Source organism: Scardinius erythrophthalmus, assembly GCF_964197995.2.
Source record: "Scardinius erythrophthalmus genome assembly, chromosome: 22".
NCBI classification, from domain to species: domain Eukaryota; kingdom Metazoa; phylum Chordata; class Actinopteri; order Cypriniformes; family Leuciscidae; genus Scardinius; species Scardinius erythrophthalmus.
Window position 1 is genome coordinate 2,157,501 of NC_138242.1, and position 20,000 is coordinate 2,177,500.

The 20,000-nt window shown below is 43.1% G+C and overlaps 2 protein-coding genes across 2 annotated transcripts in view; both read left to right on the forward strand.

The window, feature by feature from the left end:
- stk17a (serine/threonine kinase 17a) overlaps positions 1-18,313 on the forward strand; it is a 65,621-nt gene extending 47,308 nt beyond the window's left edge. Inside the window, exons 3-7 of the mRNA XM_081352090.1 lie at positions 5,124-5,268; positions 12,013-12,139; positions 15,604-15,652; positions 16,013-16,192; positions 17,237-18,313. Of these exons, the coding sequence (XP_081208216.1) occupies positions 5,124-5,268; positions 12,013-12,139; positions 15,604-15,652; positions 16,013-16,192; positions 17,237-17,450 (715 nt within the window). The 3' untranslated portion in view covers positions 17,451-18,313. The remainder of the gene's footprint in view (positions 1-5,123; positions 5,269-12,012; positions 12,140-15,603; positions 15,653-16,012; positions 16,193-17,236) is intronic.
- Positions 18,314-19,966: 1,653 nt separating this feature from the next.
- The window catches only part of impa2 (inositol monophosphatase 2), a 20,446-nt gene continuing 20,412 nt past the window's right edge, over positions 19,967-20,000 (forward strand). Inside the window, exon 1 of the mRNA XM_081353362.1 lies at positions 19,967-20,000. This exon is cut by the window's right edge and continues 236 nt beyond it. The gene's annotated coding sequence lies outside the window, so the exon portion shown is untranslated.

The following is a 20,000-nucleotide window of genomic DNA, read 5'->3' on the forward strand; positions in this document are numbered from 1 at the left end:
ATATACTGCGTATGGCCTGTTATAGCAGTGTTGTCATAGTTAACTTGGCAACTAACTCAAAATAAGCTGAAGAGCTAAAATTACTAAAACTGACATAAAAAATAAAGTTAAATATAATAATAAAATAATAAAAATGAGGTAAAACATTACAAAACTACTAAGATTACAATTAAAACTGTAAAAAATAAAAACTTATTATAATATAAATATTTTATAACAATTAGTTGGTCATTTGGCCACAATTTTACTGCGACGCCTCCTGGAAGTTGGTGAAATTGCACAAATGCCCCAGAATGCATCACATTCTCTAACACACACACACACACACACACACACACATATATATATATATATATATATATATACATATATATATATATATATATATATATATATAAACACACACACACACACACACATTTTTATATAAACAAACTTTTTATGTGAGATGCGATTAATAGATTTGACAGCATGTATTGTGTGTATGGGTTTACAGTTAATGTTAAGAGTTGTTGTTTTAAATAGGTTTTTATTTTACACTGATGTTAAAATGACATTGTCAGATTTGTGTTATTACGGTCATGTATTGCTAAAACACTTCTGGTCACTTTCAGAAGTTGTACTGATGCTTTATTTTCCCAGAAAGAATGTGAAACCTAATATTGGTAATATCATTTTCATCTTTTGAATATAATTAAAACACACGTTATGCGATATTCAATATGCGATACGATATTTCTTTAATTTAATGTCAATAGCATTTTTATTTTTATATTTTTTATCGTGCAACCCTAATCCATTCAGTCATCTCACTCTCAGAGCCTGAAGAGACACACACACACACACACACACACACACACACACACACACACACACACACACAGGCTTATCTCTCAGACCTTTGAGGACGAACTGTAATCAGTCTAATCCCACACACATTGACCAAATGTCTCAGCCGTCACAGATCGTGTCCATGCAGAGGGGATCTGTGAGCCATCTCAGAAAACACACGTGTTAAAGGGATAGTTCACCCAAAAATTTAAATTACCCCATGATTTACTCTCTCTCAAGTAAACACTTGACGATGTATGCCGTCGGCTGTAGGAGTAGCGTAAGCTCTCGCGGTTCAAACTAACAGGGCTGGGCAACAAACTCAAGCTCCGCCCACATCTCTTTAAAAATTGTCGTTTTAGACTTCTAATTCATGACTGGTGTTTAGTTTTGCTATGGATAGATGCACTTTTATGATGGATAGATGCACTTTTATGACAGATAGATGCACTTTTATGATGGATAGATGCACTTTTATGATGGATGGATGCACTTTTATGACAGATAGATGCACTTTTATGATGATGGATGCACTTTTATGATGGATGGATGCACTTTTATGATGGATAGATGCACTTTTATGATGGATAGATGCACTTTTATGACGGATAGATGCACTTTTATGATGGATAGATGCACTTTTATGACGGATGGATGCACTTTTATGATGGATGGATGCACTTTTATGACAGATAGATGCACTTTTATGATGGATAGATGCACTTTTATGATGGATGGATGGATGCACTTTTATGATGGATGGATGCACTTTTATGATGGATAGATGCACTTTTATGACGGATAGATGCACTTTTATGATGGAAAGAGATGCACTTTTATGACGGATGGATGCACTTTTATGATGGATGGATGCACTTTTATGACGGATAGATGCACTTTTATGACGGATAGATGCACTTTTATGACGGATGGATGCACTTTTATGACAGATAGATGCACTTTAATGATGGATAGATGCACTTTTATGACAGATGGATGCACTTTTATGATGGAGAGATGCACTTTTATGACAGATAGATGCACTTTTATGATGGATAGATGCACTTTTATGACAGATGGATGCACTTTTATGATGGAGAGATGCACTTTTATGATGGATGGATGCACTTTTATGACCGATGGATGCACTTTTATGACCGATGGATGCACTTTTATGACGGATAGATGGACTTTTATCATGGACAGATGCACTTTTATCATGGATAGATGCACTATGATGGACTTTAAAACACCAGCATTACTGCAATGCACTGGCATTACAAAGATTTGAAGAGCCAGGATATTTTTTAATATAACTCTGATTGTATTCATCTGAAAGAAGAGTCATATACACCTAGAATGACTTCAGAGTGAGTAAATCATGGGCTAATTTTCATTTTTGGGTGAACTATCCTTCAAATGAAAAGGGCCAGTTAAAGTGGTGACAATCCAGCTTTTAATGTAGTTTATATGTTTATGGTGTTTTTAATATGCTTTATACCATGGTCTGGGTGAATACTCGATTCTGATTGGCTGCAGGGTGTCCATTAAAAAGTGATAGAGGACACCTAGTAAATAAACCGTCAGGCGTAACCAGGGAAACCAAGTTATTGTTTGTAAAAACTTTAGATTTCGATTGTAAAACTAATTAAAATATAAACTAATGTTTTAAAAATGTGTTATTTGGCAAGTGACCATGGTATAAGCGGGTTAATGCCCTTCGAGGTGTCCATTAATACCTGACAATGGACACCTCGAAGGGCATTAACCCTTACTTAATACATTACAAAGCATGTGTAAGTTCATAAGTCGACAGCATTGCTGAGTATTTCCTCCTTAAAACTGCAGTGAACCAAAGACAGTCTCAAAAACACGCTTTGAAATCGCTGGTGTTTCTGACGTCACAAACTACCTTGTAACCAATCAGATCAACGTGTGATCGTCAACCAGTGGATCTCTGAGCTGAGTGAGGGAGTGGAGGCGGGGCTCATTTGCATATTCATAGAACCGCACATACTAAATGAGGCAAGGGTGTCGAGTTACATTCAAGATATTTTAAGGCATGAATATTTTTTTTTTCAATGAAAAAAACCTTTAAATGTGTAATTTTGGTGACCAAAGAAGAGTTTTAAGGGATAAAATGATTGACTACAGCCTGATTTTTCTAAGCATCACCTTTACTATTGCTCATACTTGAGATTTTGATTGAGATTTCTGCTTTATTTTCTTATCGTGTCCCTGAAAGCATCCTCACATAAACCTCATCCTCACATAAACCTCATCCTCACATAAACTCTCACATGCCGCCGTTGCCCGAGGGTGCTGTCTCTCCCCGCTCTGTGTCTAATCGAATTCATCACGCTGTCTGATCCGGAACGCAGGGAGTTGTGGATCGTCTGCCAGCATGTGAAAGGGATCGTGCTGAGGACATGTGTCTGCGTTATTAGCAGAACCGCTACCTGCGCTGACAGTCAATCACGCTTAACACACTCAGATTAAGGGTATCAGCCTGCGGGACGTTCTGACCCCTGTTTACAACACTTCATGTACTCGAGCAGGAGGAAAGTCAGATTTTAGATGAGAGTTTGTTAGATTTAGACACTGCTCATCCGAATCCCATCATGCTCTAGTGTTTATTCTGGTTGCAGGCATGTCCCGAACACAAGCTGGCCGTAGCTGGAACAAGAGAGCACTCATTGTTCTAAATGTGCTGAAGTTAAAATCACATGGTTGTACAAACATTTTTAGAAATGTCATTTGGTCAGCTCTTTGCCTTGTTGTTTGAGGGGTAAAGCCGCTCCTCTGGGTTTAAAATATCCTATTGGAAGACGGACAGACTTTCTCACACACACACACACACACACACACACACACACACACACACACACACACACACACACACATTCTCTCATATCCAACTCTGGCCTGCAACATGGTGATTACCTCTGATCTCCCTTTTGCTGCCAATTTAATTCAGGCTAAACATAATAATACTGAGAACTGAAAGCTTGCATATGTAGAGGAAAAAACTGGTGTTGCATGAGGGAAAATTTGCAGAATTTAAATTTTTTAATTTAAGGATGCACTAAAGTTCTAAAGGTCAATTTACCTTTTAATTTCCCCTCATTCATTTTGCTTTCTTCTGTGGAACCAAAAAATATTGATATTTTGAAGATTTTTTTTCCCCCATGCAACAGTTCATGGTGACAACAGGCTTTATCTCAAAAACATATAAAATATAATAAAAAAAACACCTTTAAAGTATAATAGAAGTCACTTTTCACTTTTACACTTTTCACATATTTCTATTCAAAGCTGCACTTGTTTGATCAGAAATACAGTAAAAACAGTGAAATATTTTTCCAATGTAAAACAGCTGAACTGAACAAAAGTATTAATTTAACAATACCTTTCTGACCCTACAACCCAGCGTCGGAGAGTTGAGCGTTCAGTCTGCTCTAGAGAAGTAGATCAGCAGGTTTATTGGAAAACGCCTGATTCAAAAGAACGATTGATCCAGTGATTGAGTTCAGTTCCCCGAATCACTGATCGTGTGCGGCGGCTCTCGAAGCTCACTGAGAGACCAGAGATGTGTGGAGATTCTCCAGAAAATAAGGACATTTTGAGTGACCCATTGCTTTAACATGTATTTCCATATTAATTAGGGGTGTAACGATTCCCTCATGTCACGATTCGATAAGTTTCACGATACGATATTATTGTGATACTCCAAGACAAATGATAAAAGTTTAACAAGAAAACGTACTGTTGATTAAAATGCTAAATTTTGTATCACTGTGTGTGTAAGTGAATAGTCTTGGACTCAATGCTGAAACCCAAAGCTGGACAATAGAGACGCCAGAATAACAATATTCATGATTCTGAAGATGAAAATACTGAATTATTTTAGACGAATACGCTTGCACTCTTTCACTGACTAGATATATTTAATATAACATAGGCCACTTTACTGGTAACATCAGACATTTGCCATTATCAGGACGCACACATATTCCCCCATCGCATTATACATTATATTCAACATTATATATAGTAGTTTAATGTAGAACTGACACTAAAACTCTTTTTTCTTTTCTCACACAGTCATTTTTATTTTGGGTGAACTATCCACGATATATATTGATGCATTATTGTATTGCGATATATTGTTGCATCCCTGATGTTAGTGTGTGTGTGTGTGTGTGTGTGTGTGTGTGTGTGTGTGTGTGTGTGTGTGTGTGTGTGTGTGTGTGTGTGTGTGTGTGTGTGTGTGTGTGTGTGTGTGTGTTCAGTGCTGCAGGAGGGGAGATCTTTAACCAGTGTGTGGCTGACAGAGACGAGGCCTTTAAAGAGGACGATGTGAAGAGGCTGATGAGGCAGATTCTGGAAGGAGTGGATTTTCTTCACCGGAGGAACGTCGTGCATCTGGACCTCAAAGTGAGTGAAGATCACGCGCAACTGCAAACGTTCTAATATCTAGCAAACTAATGTAACTAACGGTCAAATATTTTACATTTGTTTTGTGAATTTCTTTCTTAATTTAAATGGTATGAAACTTGGTAAAGGTTTTGCCACTTGCTCAGTGAACACACACACACACACACACACACACACACACACACACACACACAAAATAATGGACATGATTCGAACAGGCTGAATTGTCCTGAATAAAATTGTCACACTTGTGCTCCTCGCGGTCAGAAACGAGCGCATTGGAAATGAATGAGACGAGTTTCCTCTAGTGGAAGCGTTTGGTACTGCAGCCGAACACACTCTCACTGAAAGATCATTTTTTGAGACATCAGGCTCAAATTTGTTTAGATTTATGGCTTTGATTTTCTCTTAGAGAAAAACATGTTTTTTTGTTTTGTTTTTCATAACAATAAATGTAAAGTTCTCTTTTTAAACTTTTTTCACTTCAGCAATAATCTGCCGAGTGTCGTCTTTGAAAAGAGATCAAACTTCAGTCTGTCGCTCTAAAGCATTCAGGATTTACCAGTTTAAGCTGGAAAATACATTTTCAGGTCTACGCTCAAACAGTGAATAAATGGATTATAAATACAGCGTAATATAATTTAGTACCATACAAAATATTAAATAAAAAAACATTATCAAACTAAAAAGTACATTAAGAGCTCCAGAGGGTGTCAGGGTTGTGTTTGATTGTGTGGGCTGAACACATCTGCTTTATTCACCAGAGCTACAAGTGTGTAATTACACCAGGGGTAGAAGTATATAATCATTCCTGCAGTATAATTATGCAGCGCAGGTCTACTGGTCTACTGTACTGGGCGGGTCTACTGTACTGGGCGGGTCTACTGTACTGGGCAGGGCAGGTCTACTGTACTGGGGCAGGACTACTGTACTGGGCGGGTCTACTGTACTGGGCAGGTCTACTGTACTGGGGCAGGTCTACTGTACTGGGGCAGGTCTACTGTACTGGGGCAGGTCTACTGTACTGGGCGGGTCTACTGTACTGGGCGGGTCTACTGTACTGGGCGGGTCTACTGTACTGGGGCAGGTCTACTGTACTGGGGCAGGTCTACTGTACTGGGGCAGGTCTACTGTACTGGGCGGGTCTACTGTACTGGGCAGGTCTACTGTACTGGGGCAGGTCTACTGTACTGGGGCAGGTCTACTGTACTGGGCGGGTCTACTGTACTGGGCGGGTCTACTGTACTGGGCGGGTCTACTGTACTGGGCGGGTCTACTGTACTGGGGCAGGTCTACTGTACTGGGGCAGGTCTACTGTACTGGGCGGGTCTACTGTACTGGGCAGGTCTACTGTACTGGGCGGGTCTACTGTACTGGGGCAGGTCTACTGTACTGGGGCAGGTCTACTGTACTGGGCGGGTCTACTGTACTGGGCGGGTCTACTGTACTGGGCGGGTCTACTGTACTGGGCAGGGCAGGTCTACTGTACTGGGGCAGGTCTACTGTACTGGGCGGGTCTACTGTACTGGGCAGGTCTACTGTACTGGGCGGGTCTACTGTACTGGGGCAGGTCTACTGTACTGGGGCAGGTCTACTGTACTGGGCGGGTCTACTGTACTGGGCGGGTCTACTGTACTGGACAGGTCTACTGTACTGGGCGGGTCTACTGTACTGGGCGGGTCTACTGTACTGGGCAGGGCGGGTCTACTGTATTGGGCAGGTCTACTGTACTGGGGCAGGTCTACTGTACTGGGCAGGTCTACTGTACTGGGCAGGTCTACTGTACTGGGCGGGTCTACTGTACTGGGGCAGGTCTACTGTACTGGGCAGGTCTACTATACTGGGCAGGGCAGGTCTACTGTACTGGGGCAGGTCTACTGTACTGGGGCAGGTCTACTGTACTGGGCAGGGCAGGTATACTGTACTGGGGCAGGTATACTGTACTGGGGCAGGTCTACTGTACTGGGCGGGTCTACTGTACTGGGCGGGCATACTGTACTGGGCGGGCATACTGTACTGGGCGGGCATACTGTACTGGGGCAGGTATACTGTACTGGGGCAGGTCTACTGTACTGGGCGGGTCTACTGTACTGGGCGGGCATACTGTACTGGGGCAGGTATACTGTACTGGGGCAGGTCTACTGTACTGGGCGGGTCTACTGTACTGGGCGGGCATACTGTACTGGGGCAGGTCTACTGTACTGGGCGGGTCTACTGTACTGGGCGGGTCTACTGTACTGGGCGGGTCTACTGTACTGGGGCAGGTCTACTGTACTGGGCGGGTCTACTGTACTGGGCGGGTCTACTGTACTGGGCGGGTATACTGTACTGGGGCAGGTCTACTGTACTGGGCGGGTATACTGTACTGGGGCAGGTCTACTGTACTGGGCGGGTCTACTGTACTGGGCGGGTCTACTGTACTGGGCGGGTCTACTGTACTGGGGCAGGTCTACTGTACTGGGCAGGGCAGGTATACTGTACTGGGGCAGGTCTACTGTACTGGGCGGGTCTACTGTACTGGGCAGGTCTACTGTACTGGGCGGGTCTACTGTACTGGGCGGGTCTACTGTACTGGGCGGGTCTACTGGGCTGGGCAGGTCTACTGTACTGGGGCAGGTCTACTGTACTGGGGCAGGTCTACTGTACTGGGGCGGGTCTACTGTAATGGGGCAGGTCTAATGTACTGGGCAGGTCTAGTGTACTGGGGCGGGTCTACTGTACTGGGGCGGGTCTAATGTATTGGGGCAGGTCTAATGTATTGGGGCAGGTCTACTGTACTGGGCGGGTCTACTGTACTGGGCGGGTCTACTGTACTGGGGCGGTCTACTGTACTGGGGCGGTCTACTGTACTGGGGCAGGTCTACTGTACTGGGCGGGTCTACTGTACTGGGCAGGTCTACTGTACTGGGGTGGTCTACTGTACTGGGAGGGTCTACTGTACTGTCTACTGTACTGGGCGGGTCTAGTGTACTGGGCAGGGCAGGTCTAGTGTACTGGGCAGGTCTAGTGTACTGGGGCGGGTCTACTGTACTGGGGCAGGTCTAATGTACTGGGCAGGTCTAGTGTACTGGGGCGGGTCTACTGTACTGGGGCAGGTCTAATGTACTGGGCAGGGCAGGTCTACTGTACTGGGGCAGGTCTACTGTACTGGGCGGGTCTACTGTACTGGGCGGGTCTACTGGAATGGGGCGGTCTACTGTACTGGGGCAGGTCTACTGTACTGGGCGGGTCTACTGTACTGGGGCGGTCTACTGTACTGGGGCAGGTCTACTGTACTAGGGCGGGTCAAATATACTTGGCAGGGCAGGTCTACTGTACTTGGCGGGTCTACAGTACTGGGCAGGTCTACTGTACTGGGCAGGGCAGGGCAGGTCTACTGTACTGGGCAGGTCTTGTGTACTGGTCTACTGTACTGGGGCAGGTCTACTGTACTGTGCGGGTCTACTGTACTGGTCTACTGAACTGGGCAGGGCAGGTCTACTGTACTGGACAGGTCTAGTGTACTGGGAGGGTCTACTGTACTGGGCAGGGCAGGTCTACTGTACTGGGCAGGTCTAGTGTACTGGGCGGGTCGACTGTACTGGTCTACTGTACTGGGCAGGTCTACTGTACTGGGCGGGTCTACTATACTGGGGCAGGTCTACTATACTGGGGCAGGACTACTGTACTAGACGGGTCTACTGTACTGGGTGGGTCTACTGTACTGGGCAGGTCTAGTGTACTGGTCTACTGTACTGGGGCAGGTCTACTGTACTGGGGCAGGTTTACTGTACTGGGCGGGTCTACTGTACTGGCAGGTCTAGTGTACTGGGAGGGTCTACTGTACTGGTCTACTGTACTGGGGCAGGTCTACTGTACTGGGCGGGTCTACTGTACTGGGGCAGGTCTACTGTACTGGGCGGGTCTACTGTACTGGGCAGGTCTAGTGTACTGGTCTACTGTACTGGGGCAGGTCTACTGTACTGGGGCAGGTCTACTGTACTGGGGCAGGTCTACTGTACTGGGCGGGTCTACTGTACTGGGCAGGTCTACTGTATTGGGCAGGTCTACTGTACTGGGCGGGTCTACTATACTGGTCTACTATACTGGGGCAGGACTACTGTACTGGGCGGGTCTACTGTACTGGGGCAGGTCTACTGTACTGGGTGGGTCTACTGTACTGGGCAGGTCTAGTGTACTGGTCTACTGTACTGGGGCAGGTCTACTGTACTGGGGCAGGTCTACTGTACTGGGGCAGGTCTACTGTACTGGGCGGGTCTACTGTACTGGGCGGGTCTACTGTACTGGGAGGGTCTACTGTACTGGTCTACTGTACTGGGGCAGGTCTAGTGTACTGGTCTACTGTACTGGGGCAGGTCTACTGTACTGGGGCAGGTCTACTGTACTGGGGCGGGTCTATTGTACTGGGCAGGTCTAGTGTACTGGTCTACTGTACTGGGTGGGTCTACTGTACTGGGCAGGTCTACTGTATTGGGCAGGTCTACTGTACTGGGCGGGTCTACTATACTGGTCTACTATACTGGGGCAGGACTACTGTACTGGGCGGGTCTACTGTACTGGGGCAGGTCTACTGTACTGGGGCAGGACTACTGTACTGGGTGGGTCTACTGTACTGGGCAGGTCTAGTGTACTGGTCTACTGTACTGGGGCAGGTCTACTGTACTGGGGCAGGTCTACTGTACTGGGGCAGGTCTACTGTACTGGGGCAGGTCTACTGTACTGGGCGGGTCTACTGTACTGGGCGGGTCTAGTGTACTGGGAGGGTCTACTGTACTGGTCTACTGTACTGGGGCAGGTCTAGTGTACTGGTCTACTGTACTGGGGCAGGTCTACTGTACTGGGGCAGGTCTACTGTACTGGGGCAGGTCTACTGTACTAGGCGGGTCTATTGTACTGGGCAGGTCTAGTGTACTGGTCTACTGTACTGGGGCAGGTCTACTGTACTGGGCGGGTCTACTGTACTGGGCAGGTCTAGTGTACTGGGAGGGTCTACTGTACTGGGGCAGGTCTACTGTACTGGGTGGGTCTACAGTACTGGGCTGGTCTACTGTACTGGGGCAGGTCTACTGTACTGGGCGGGTCTACTGTACTGGGGCAGGTCTACTGTACTGGGCGGGTCTACTGTACTGGGCTGGTCTACTGTACTGGGTGGGTCTACAGTACTGGGCTGGTCTACTGTACTGGGGCAGGTCTACTGTACTGGGCGGGTCTACTGTACTGGGGCAGGTCTACTGTACTGGGCGGGTCTACTGTACTGGACTGGTCTACTGTACTGGGGCAGGTCTACTGTACTGGGCGGGTCTACTGTACTGGGCAGGTCTAGTGTACTGGGAGGGTCTACTGTACTGGGGCAGGTCTACTGTACTGGGTGGGTCTACAGTACTGGGCTGGTCTACTGTAGTGGGGCAGGTCTACTGTACTGGGCGGGTCTACTGTACTGGGGCAGGTCTACTGTACTGGGCTGGTCTAGTGTACTGGGGCAGGTCTACTGTACTGGGTGGGTCTACAGTACTGGGCTGGTCTACTGTACTGGTCTACTGTACTGGGGCAGGTCTACTGTACTGGGGAAGGTCTACTGTACTGGGAGGGTCTACTGTACTGGGCTGGTCTAGTGTACTGGTCTACTGTACTGGGGCAGGTCTACTGTACTGGGGCAGGTCTACTGTACTGGGGCAGGTCTACTGTACTGGGCGGGTCTACTGTACTGGGCGGGTCTAGTGTACTGGGAGGGTCTACTGTACTGGTCTACTGTACTGGGGCAGGTCTAGTGTACTGGTCTACTGTACTGGGGCAGGTCTACTGTACTGGGGCAGGTCTACTGTACTGGGGCAGGTCTACTGTACTAGGCGGGTCTATTGTACTGGGCAGGTCTAGTGTACTGGTCTACTGTACTGGGGCAGGTCTACTGTACTGGGCGGGTCTACTGTACTGGGCAGGTCTAGTGTACTGGGAGGGTCTACTGTACTGGGGCAGGTCTACTGTACTGGGTGGGTCTACAGTACTGGGCTGGTCTACTGTACTGGGGCAGGTCTACTGTACTGGGCGGGTCTACTGTACTGGGGCAGGTCTACTGTACTGGGCGGGTCTACTGTACTGGGCTGGTCTACTGTACTGGGTGGGTCTACAGTACTGGGCTGGTCTACTGTACTGGGGCAGGTCTACTGTACTGGGCGGGTCTACTGTACTGGGGCAGGTCTACTGTACTGGGCGGGTCTACTGTACTGGACTGGTCTACTGTACTGGGGCAGGTCTACTGTACTGGGCGGGTCTACTGTACTGGGCAGGTCTAGTGTACTGGGAGGGTCTACTGTACTGGGGCAGGTCTACTGTACTGGGTGGGTCTACAGTACTGGGCTGGTCTACTGTAGTGGGGCAGGTCTACTGTACTGGGCGGGTCTACTGTACTGGGGCAGGTCTACTGTACTGGGCTGGTCTAGTGTACTGGGGCAGGTCTACTGTACTGGGTGGGTCTACAGTACTGGGCTGGTCTACTGTACTGGTCTACTGTACTGGGGCAGGTCTACTGTACTGGGGAAGGTCTACTGTACTGGGAGGGTCTACTGTACTGGGCGGGTCTACTGTACTGGGTGGGTCTACTGTACCGGGCAGGTCTGTACTGGGCAGGGCGGGTCTACTGTACTGGGCGGGTCTACTGTACAGGGCGGGTCTACTGTACTGGGCTGGTCTACTGTACTGGGCGGGTCTACTGTACTGGGCAGTTTCACTGTGAGTGTTTCTCCTCAGCCTCAGAATATCCTCCTCACCAGCGAGTCTCCTCTCGGACACATCAAGGTTGTGGACTTCGGTTTGTCGAGGTTGGTGAGCAGCAGCCACGAGATCAGGGAGATCATGGGAACGCCGGAGTATGTAGGTAGGCACCAATCGTGAACCACATTCATACATCATACTGTACGTACAGTACACTCTTAAAAATAAAGGGTGTTTTCACAGCATTGGTGTTGAAGAACCATTTTGGGTTCATCTTTCTTTAGTGTGTATATGAGTATAGTCTACATCAGTGTCAGTGTTTCTGAACTCCTGAAACGCCTCCATTGTAGTCTTGAGTTTCTTCCGGGAACGAACACGTCACAATATTCCTCATTATAATAATTCATACGCAGAATAAAGGGGCGGGGCCTGGTTGAGTTAGTTAGTAGTGTGTTAAACTGGTGGTTATGGTAAGGGGCGGGACATTTCCCAAACACACTCGAAGCGCTCAACCAATCACAACACACTGCTCCGGCCGACCAATCAGAGCACAGTGTGGCTGCGTCCGAAATCGCATACTATGTGAGTAGGTACTACATTTAAATTAGAACGTACTTCGCGACCGTTAAAAAAGTACGTTCTATATAGTATGAATACGGGTAGTATGAATGGAGTCCGGACGTACTACATGCGCCATGTTGGTATTGTCACGTAACATGCGCGGTCACATCAGCGCGAAAATTTAAAGAGCCCGTTCCACTGACTGCACCAACATAACATTTTTAGTTCTTCTTTCCGCTTTCGTCTGCGTTTTTACGTCGTTCGAGCTCACAATTCAGAGTCGTCGGTCAGTTGCTCGCACACACACAAACCTGTGAACAATGGCAGAGGTTGATTTTTGGTAAGGAAAAAGTAATTTATTTGCTTGTGATAGTGCATCAATGAATAAACATGAATGAATCAATAATATGCGTGTGTTTATCTCTGTCGATTCATTCATGGATGGCAACATCACAGTGTGTGTGTGTGTGTGTGTGTGTGTGTATGTATATATATATATATATATATACACACACACACACAGTGAACAATAGGGTAACACACTGAGGTCAGATACAATACACACACACATTCATTCATGTATGAAGACTTAAGAGACGTAAAAGAAAAGGATTCTTCTAAAATGAGCATTTTTATCAAACTTGTATTATTTAGGTTCAGTAATTTCACTTTAATGACAATTAATAGGTCCTTTTCATTGCCATTAAAGTGAAATAACTGAACATAAACATACAAGCTTGATAAAAATAATCAAACTAAAAGAAAATTCCAGATGGCACTTAGAGGCTTTTACATCTTAAGTATTCATATATATATATATATATATATATATATATGTGTGTGTGTGTGTGTGTGTGTGTGTGTGTGTGTGTGTGTGTGTGTGTGTGTGTGTGTGTGTGTGTGTGTGTGTGTGTGTGTGTGTGTGTGTATATATATATATATATATATATATATATATATATATATATATACACACACACACATATAAGAAATGGATCATATACATATAATACATATACATATAAATAATCCAACACAGAAAACAAGTGTCTTGTCGATTCAAATCGTATTTTAAAATAAACTATGAACACGTTACAGATTGTGAGCCCTACAACGCCAATTCTTCATCTATATTTTAAAGATGGAGCTGACCTGCACCCCTCACGGTAGTCCATCCAGTCACTGATTGCGACCATGAGTGGAAAAAAAGGACATCAAGGTGCTGGTGTTCTAGCTACATATCACATATTTGAGCTTAATTTTTTACAAATTATTTACTTTAAATTTAGGTAGGAAAAATTCAAGTGGAAATCCAAAAATTGCCCAGGGTGTAAAGTTCTCATCTTGTACACATGCTTTTAAAGAAACAGATTTTAAATTATTTTAAAGTGATGCCCAACAAATGAGATTGTTAGTAAGAAAGTCCCTTTAGATCTTTAGAAACCTGTGAAGGTTACCTTACTGAAGCTGCTGAAGTTCATTTTCTTCCCTCAAGATGACACTTTAATAAAAAAAAGTTTTGCCAAAGTTTTGTGATTTTGTTTTAAACTTTTGTATTCTGTATCCATTTAAAAGTTAAATAATATACAAAAATAAAGCAAATACATTTTAAAGGTGTCTGGGGTATGTGGATATTTCTCTTCAGTGTGGCACTCATATTTTTCAGATATACCTGCAATTTGCTTGTTTCAAAAAACATCTGGAATCTGTCACAAAATAAGTGCACACACAACACCCTTTAAAAATATGAATTACTCAATGCCACATAATAAACACTTTACAATTGACAATCTAACTACTGTAAATCCCTGGGAATTAAGTGTTTTGTAATAAAACTTGCTAAAACAGCATTACAAAATGAACTTATAACAAATAAATGGAAAGAGAGTGTGTAACATTTGTTTTCTTTATTATAATTTATTTTTAGCAATTTCTAAAAGCTGAAGGAATCTTTCCTCTCTCTCTCGTCGCTCTTCTTTTCTTTCCTCTCTTCCATTAGCCATAAGAACACAGGTGTGGTCATCAGCCCCTGCAAAATCAATACAGAATTTAACATTAGTGATGAACCATGGTCAATCTATATTATTAAATTAATATTAATGTTGGACAAGTTGAGGTACACTTGATTACAGTAGCTTGCTTTGTAGCCAACACATATTACATATCAACACTGGTAAAGAAGAAATAAAATCGTTGTAAAATTAAAAAATAAAAGTTTTGTAACCCTCTCATTTAACTGAGAAACAACGTCGTTGTTTAAATAAAACAGTGTTAACTGACAGACATTAGCTCGTTCTGTTCGGCAATAATAATAATGATAAAATTGTCATTTTGCAGCCAATTCACAAACTTGTACCCTCGATTTACATTATTTAAACTTTTAACAAGTCAATCGTTTACTTATGATGTTAAACGAATACAATTTAACCACAAATAAACAAAAAGTGTTTTGTAAAGTACTTACACTTGAAAACAGCCGCGTCTCCGTTTTCCGCCATTTTCAAATATAACGACGACAACTCCTCTCCCGTGGCATCATGGGATAGTAAAGTGTCCATCGTATGCGCACTTCAGAATCTCGCCGGATGTAGTAGGTCATCCGGGTACTTCTCGCCTACTGTTTTTCGAATTCTATGATTTCGGACATACTACTCTGCTCGCGTACTGTTTTTCGCATACTATATAGTAGGGAAGTATTCGATTTCGGACGCAGCCTGTGCTTTTCAGAAGGAGGGGCTTCATAGAGACAGGAAGTAAACAGAGCGTTACTGACAGACTGGGAAGCGAGGAGCCGCAACAATGGAGAATATGAGGAGAATAATCAACATTCAAGCAGGAAAACCTGTTCTAGTGGAGATCATAAACAAGACTTTGTAAAAAGCATAATAAAGCCTCTTTAAAATAACCTTTTTTTTCTTAGTTTGAAGAACATTTTAAAAAACTAAAGACTTATCGATGTTAAATGCTCTTTGTGGAACCATCAATGCCAATAAAGAAGCTTTATTTTTGAGAGTGTTTGGACAAACTGGACTGAATTTATGTAAATGATTTGTTTTATCATTACAGCGCCAGAAGTCCTGAATTATGAGCCGATAAGCACAGCGACCGACATGTGGTGAGTCCCTGCATCTGTCATGTTCACCGCCTGGGTGTTTCCCGTGCGGCTCCTGACGTGTCCTCCTGGAGGCCATCAGTGTTTCACCATCATGGTTATGATCTATCCTCAAGCGCAGTTTCTGGGTTTCCTCTGAAACAAACGGTGTATTCACTAGTGAAAGTGTGTTGGTTGTTTTCCCAGCTGTTCGGCTTCAGGATATATTATGCAAGAACATTTGTAACCTAAAGTGTTTTATTAACAATGCTGCTTTGAGAGAAGTCTATTTGTAGCCTAAATGTCGTCCCGAGGAATCATCATCATCACTATCATTACACTCTCTCTCTCTCCCCTCTCTCTCTCTCTCTCTCTCTCTGATAGGAGCATCGGTGTCCTCGTGTACGTGATGCTGACGGGTATCTCTCCGTTCCTGGGCGACGATAAGCAGGAGACGTTCCTCAACATCTCTCAGATTAACGTCAGCTACACCGAGGAAGAGTTCGAGACGCTGGACGAATCCGCCATCCACTTCATCAAGTCCCTGCTCATCAAAGAACCTGAGTGAGACGCGCGCTTATAACGGCACAAAAGACTTCTATCTCAAATAAATAGATAGTTCAGTCATGAAACTAGAGGACTCGGGCTGATTGGTCCTTTATAATCGCATCATTAGCTCATGGCTCAAGCTGATTGGCTCTGCTGATCCTGCAGCCAATGAGATCGCTCACTCAGCATTTAAACAGTTCGTTGTAATCTAGTCCTTAGAACACAGACAGATATTAATAAATGCTCAGCTGGTGGCTGGGGTTTATGTTCTCCTTCTCTATTAGTATGCAACGTGAAATCGTCTGTTAAAGTCGTGTTTCTAAGTTTGAGGCGCGTCAGCTCAGGCACACCGATATTACAGTATTATTCAGATCAATAGTTAATCAATCCTGAAAAATAATATGTATGATGGTTTGTAATGCATATGTGACACTGAAGACTGGAGTAATGATGCTGAACATTCAGCTTTGATCACAGGAATAAATTACACTTTACTATATATTCACATAGAGAACAGCTGATTTACACTGGAATAATATCTCACTGTTTTTACTCCATGTTTTATTTAAATAAATGCAGCTTTAATGAGCAGAAGAGACTCTTTCAAGAACAAAAAATCTTACCAACCCTGTTATATATGTATAACACTGTTTTATGTATATATATATTCATATTTTGATATTTTCATACCTTTTCTGCAATTTAATCAAACAGGCTGAAATGTTTAATATTGTTTTCCCTCCAAAATGATTTCACGTTTTTTTTTTTTTTACATTGATCACAAATTAAAACTATATTCATGAAAACATTAAAAATAATGTTGATTAGATAAAAGTCTGAATAAACTGCCAGTTGTTTATGTAAGACAGTTGTTTTAACAGTATACGTGCAGTAAATGTGAAACTGCAATGTGTGATGTGAACGTTGTTTCTAGTAAATAACATGGGGTTATTTTTTTTTATATTGGGTCACTATGTTGGGTTATTTTCCAAAAATGTTGGGTTATCTTGAACTCAAACTGCACTGCGGACGTTTCTGATGTTGATGTTGTGTGTACAGGAGCCGAGCGACCGCAGAAGACTGTCTCAAACACCAGTGGCTTCAGCTGACGGAGCAGGACCTGAAGGAGAGCATCTGTGAGCCCGTCAGCCCTGATGAAGAGGAGGAGGAGCTCTTCGTCATGGCCTCCTTCACCCCCGACCCCAAGGCCATCTCCAAACGCTTCAAGTTCCAGGAGCCCTTCTCCACGCTTCCCGGAGGATTCATCTACTGACTCACACACACACACACACACACACACTCGGCCTCCTCCCTGTAAAAACTGTTCAGTTCACTTACTTAAAAGATTGAGGAAACCCGTTGCCTTAAAATGAAGTAATGTATCAGTAGTGTAATGGTCAAGTTCAAGTTTATTTACTTAATAATTTAAAGGCAACGGGTTTACACATTTTTTTAAGTCAATAAACTTAATGCTTAATTGAAAAAATTAAGTTATATGAACGTGATAATTCCACATTACTTAATTTTTTCAATTAAGACGTTTATTTACTTAATCATTTTAAGGCAACGGGTTTACAAAAACATAAGTTGGGTCAACTGATCAGTTCTTACAGCTGTGCTCACTCTCGCGATCTGAACCCGTAAGCCAAACGATGTTGTTCTGCTCTTTCTGTTCGTGCTGCTTTATATTTACATGGTTGCGTTCCTGAAGACGAAGCCTTGCTGTGATGCTCTCGAGTTCCTTTCGGTGCCATGCTTCAATATTTTGATGATAAGGGTCATAACGTTTCTCGTGATGTCGTCTTCTGGTTGCCTTTGACATGTTTGTACAAAATTAATGTTGTTTGTTTTTTCTGCAATCCAGAATTAAATGTAAATTAATCTAATTTTATATTATTTCAGTGTCATGTTTAAAAAGCCATTTTGTATGTTCAGGTCATTCCTGGGTAAAGATTTCCACAGCAATAACACTTACATTTACACATATATATGAAGAAGATGTGTCTTTCTGTGTGTTTAACTCATGTTAGAGTTATAACTGTAAATTGATTTGTCACTATAAAGAATATTTTAATGGCAACAAATTTCCAAGTGACTGTATTGATGCTGTAAATAAAAACTTGTCTTGAAGGCCACTCACTCACCCTCATTATTATGATGATTATTTTTAATTTTTAATCTAAATAAAAATAAATATATTTTCTGTATCTAAATAAATGTCATGCACAATCAGCTGTTCACCTGAACACAAGGTGTAACATCGGAGTTATAACCCTGTTTCTGATCTATCAGATTGTAACATTTGTTTAATAATACGATTTAACAGTGTGTGTGTATATCTATTTTTTACAGTCTATGGTGTGTGTATATATATATATATATATCTTTTTTGCAGTTGTTTGCTAAAAACTATAAGCGTATAAATACCAGAGGAGAAATATAACAAATTATCTCAAACTACAACAGCTCAATTAATTAAATATACAACATTGAAGCTGCAGTAAACGATTTTTCCCTCCCTTAACTCGCGTGATTGGCTGAGAGCTGCCAGCAGGATTCCTGATTGGCTCACACACGCGACAGTGTAGTGTGCGAAGCCTAGGGTTGTTGTCATCAAAAGAAGTGTGATTGCTTAGACACCTCACCTATTTTATTTGTATCTGTCTGGTAGTTGGGATATGTGGAATTCAAAAGAAAAAGCAGAGTTCCCACAAGTGAATCTGAAAAAAAAAAAATCCCTGGAAAGTTTTTAAAAATAAACACACACAGACACAGGTCCTTGAAACTGCTTGAATTTATTTTGTGCAAGAAGTTTTCTGGGGAAAAATTCTATATTATTCCCTCCGGTCCGTTAATATGTTATTTCGCCAACACTTCGTGGCCAATGCGCACTAGCTTGCTTGATTTGCGTTAGTTACGCGCATTTACGCGTTAAGTGTTTCCCGCGTGCTGTATTTTTTTACAGTCTGTAGTTGTACGTTGCCTTGCTCTCCTGAAATGTGTCCCCACACTGAGTCCTTGAATTTGAGGGTATTGGACATGGAAAGTCCTTGAAAGGTCCTTGAATTTGAAGTTAACCAAGGTGTGGGAAACCCTGAAAAAAATCACAGCTTGGTTTGACTTTAAACAACCAAGTAAAGTCCACAAGCAAGTAAACAAAAGAGACCCTTTTCACATTTCCGGGTTTCTCAGAAGCAGAAGTCGTGAGTGTGTGTGGTTGTCCCCATGGTTGTTCCCCTGACTGTGTGTGTGTGTGTGTGTGTGTGTGTGTGTGTGTGTGTGTGTGTGTGTGTGTGTGTTCCCATTTGCTCAAATAGTAACAGAAAGGTAACAGTATTTTTCACAATTTTCAAAAAGAGTAAAAAAAAAATGCAACTGATATTGATAACGGCAGTCAGAATAAATATGTTTATTTTACCATTACTACCACCACAGCCGTTGTATTAGAAACACCCTCACAGCAGCGTTTAGTGAAATAAATGTACATACAGTTTTTAAAAAATGAAAATACAAAAAACTTTGCATGATTCCGGATGCGGAGACCGTTAAAGCGCCTCATCACAGTCTGTGGGAAGCTCTAATGGAGATGGCCTTGGTTTTGGCGCCCTCTGCTGCGTGACGTCATGTAATTGTTTTGAGCTTTTCAAACACATTTATTTGGTTTTGCTTTTTTAAATTTTATTTTTTATTTATTATTATTAGTATTAACATACATGTCTCTGTTGGTAAATTGGTGTTACATATTGTAGAGCTAAAAACGTAAACTAATAAAATCTGTATTAAATCTACAGAACTAGCGCGTGTGTGTCAGTAGTATCCTGCC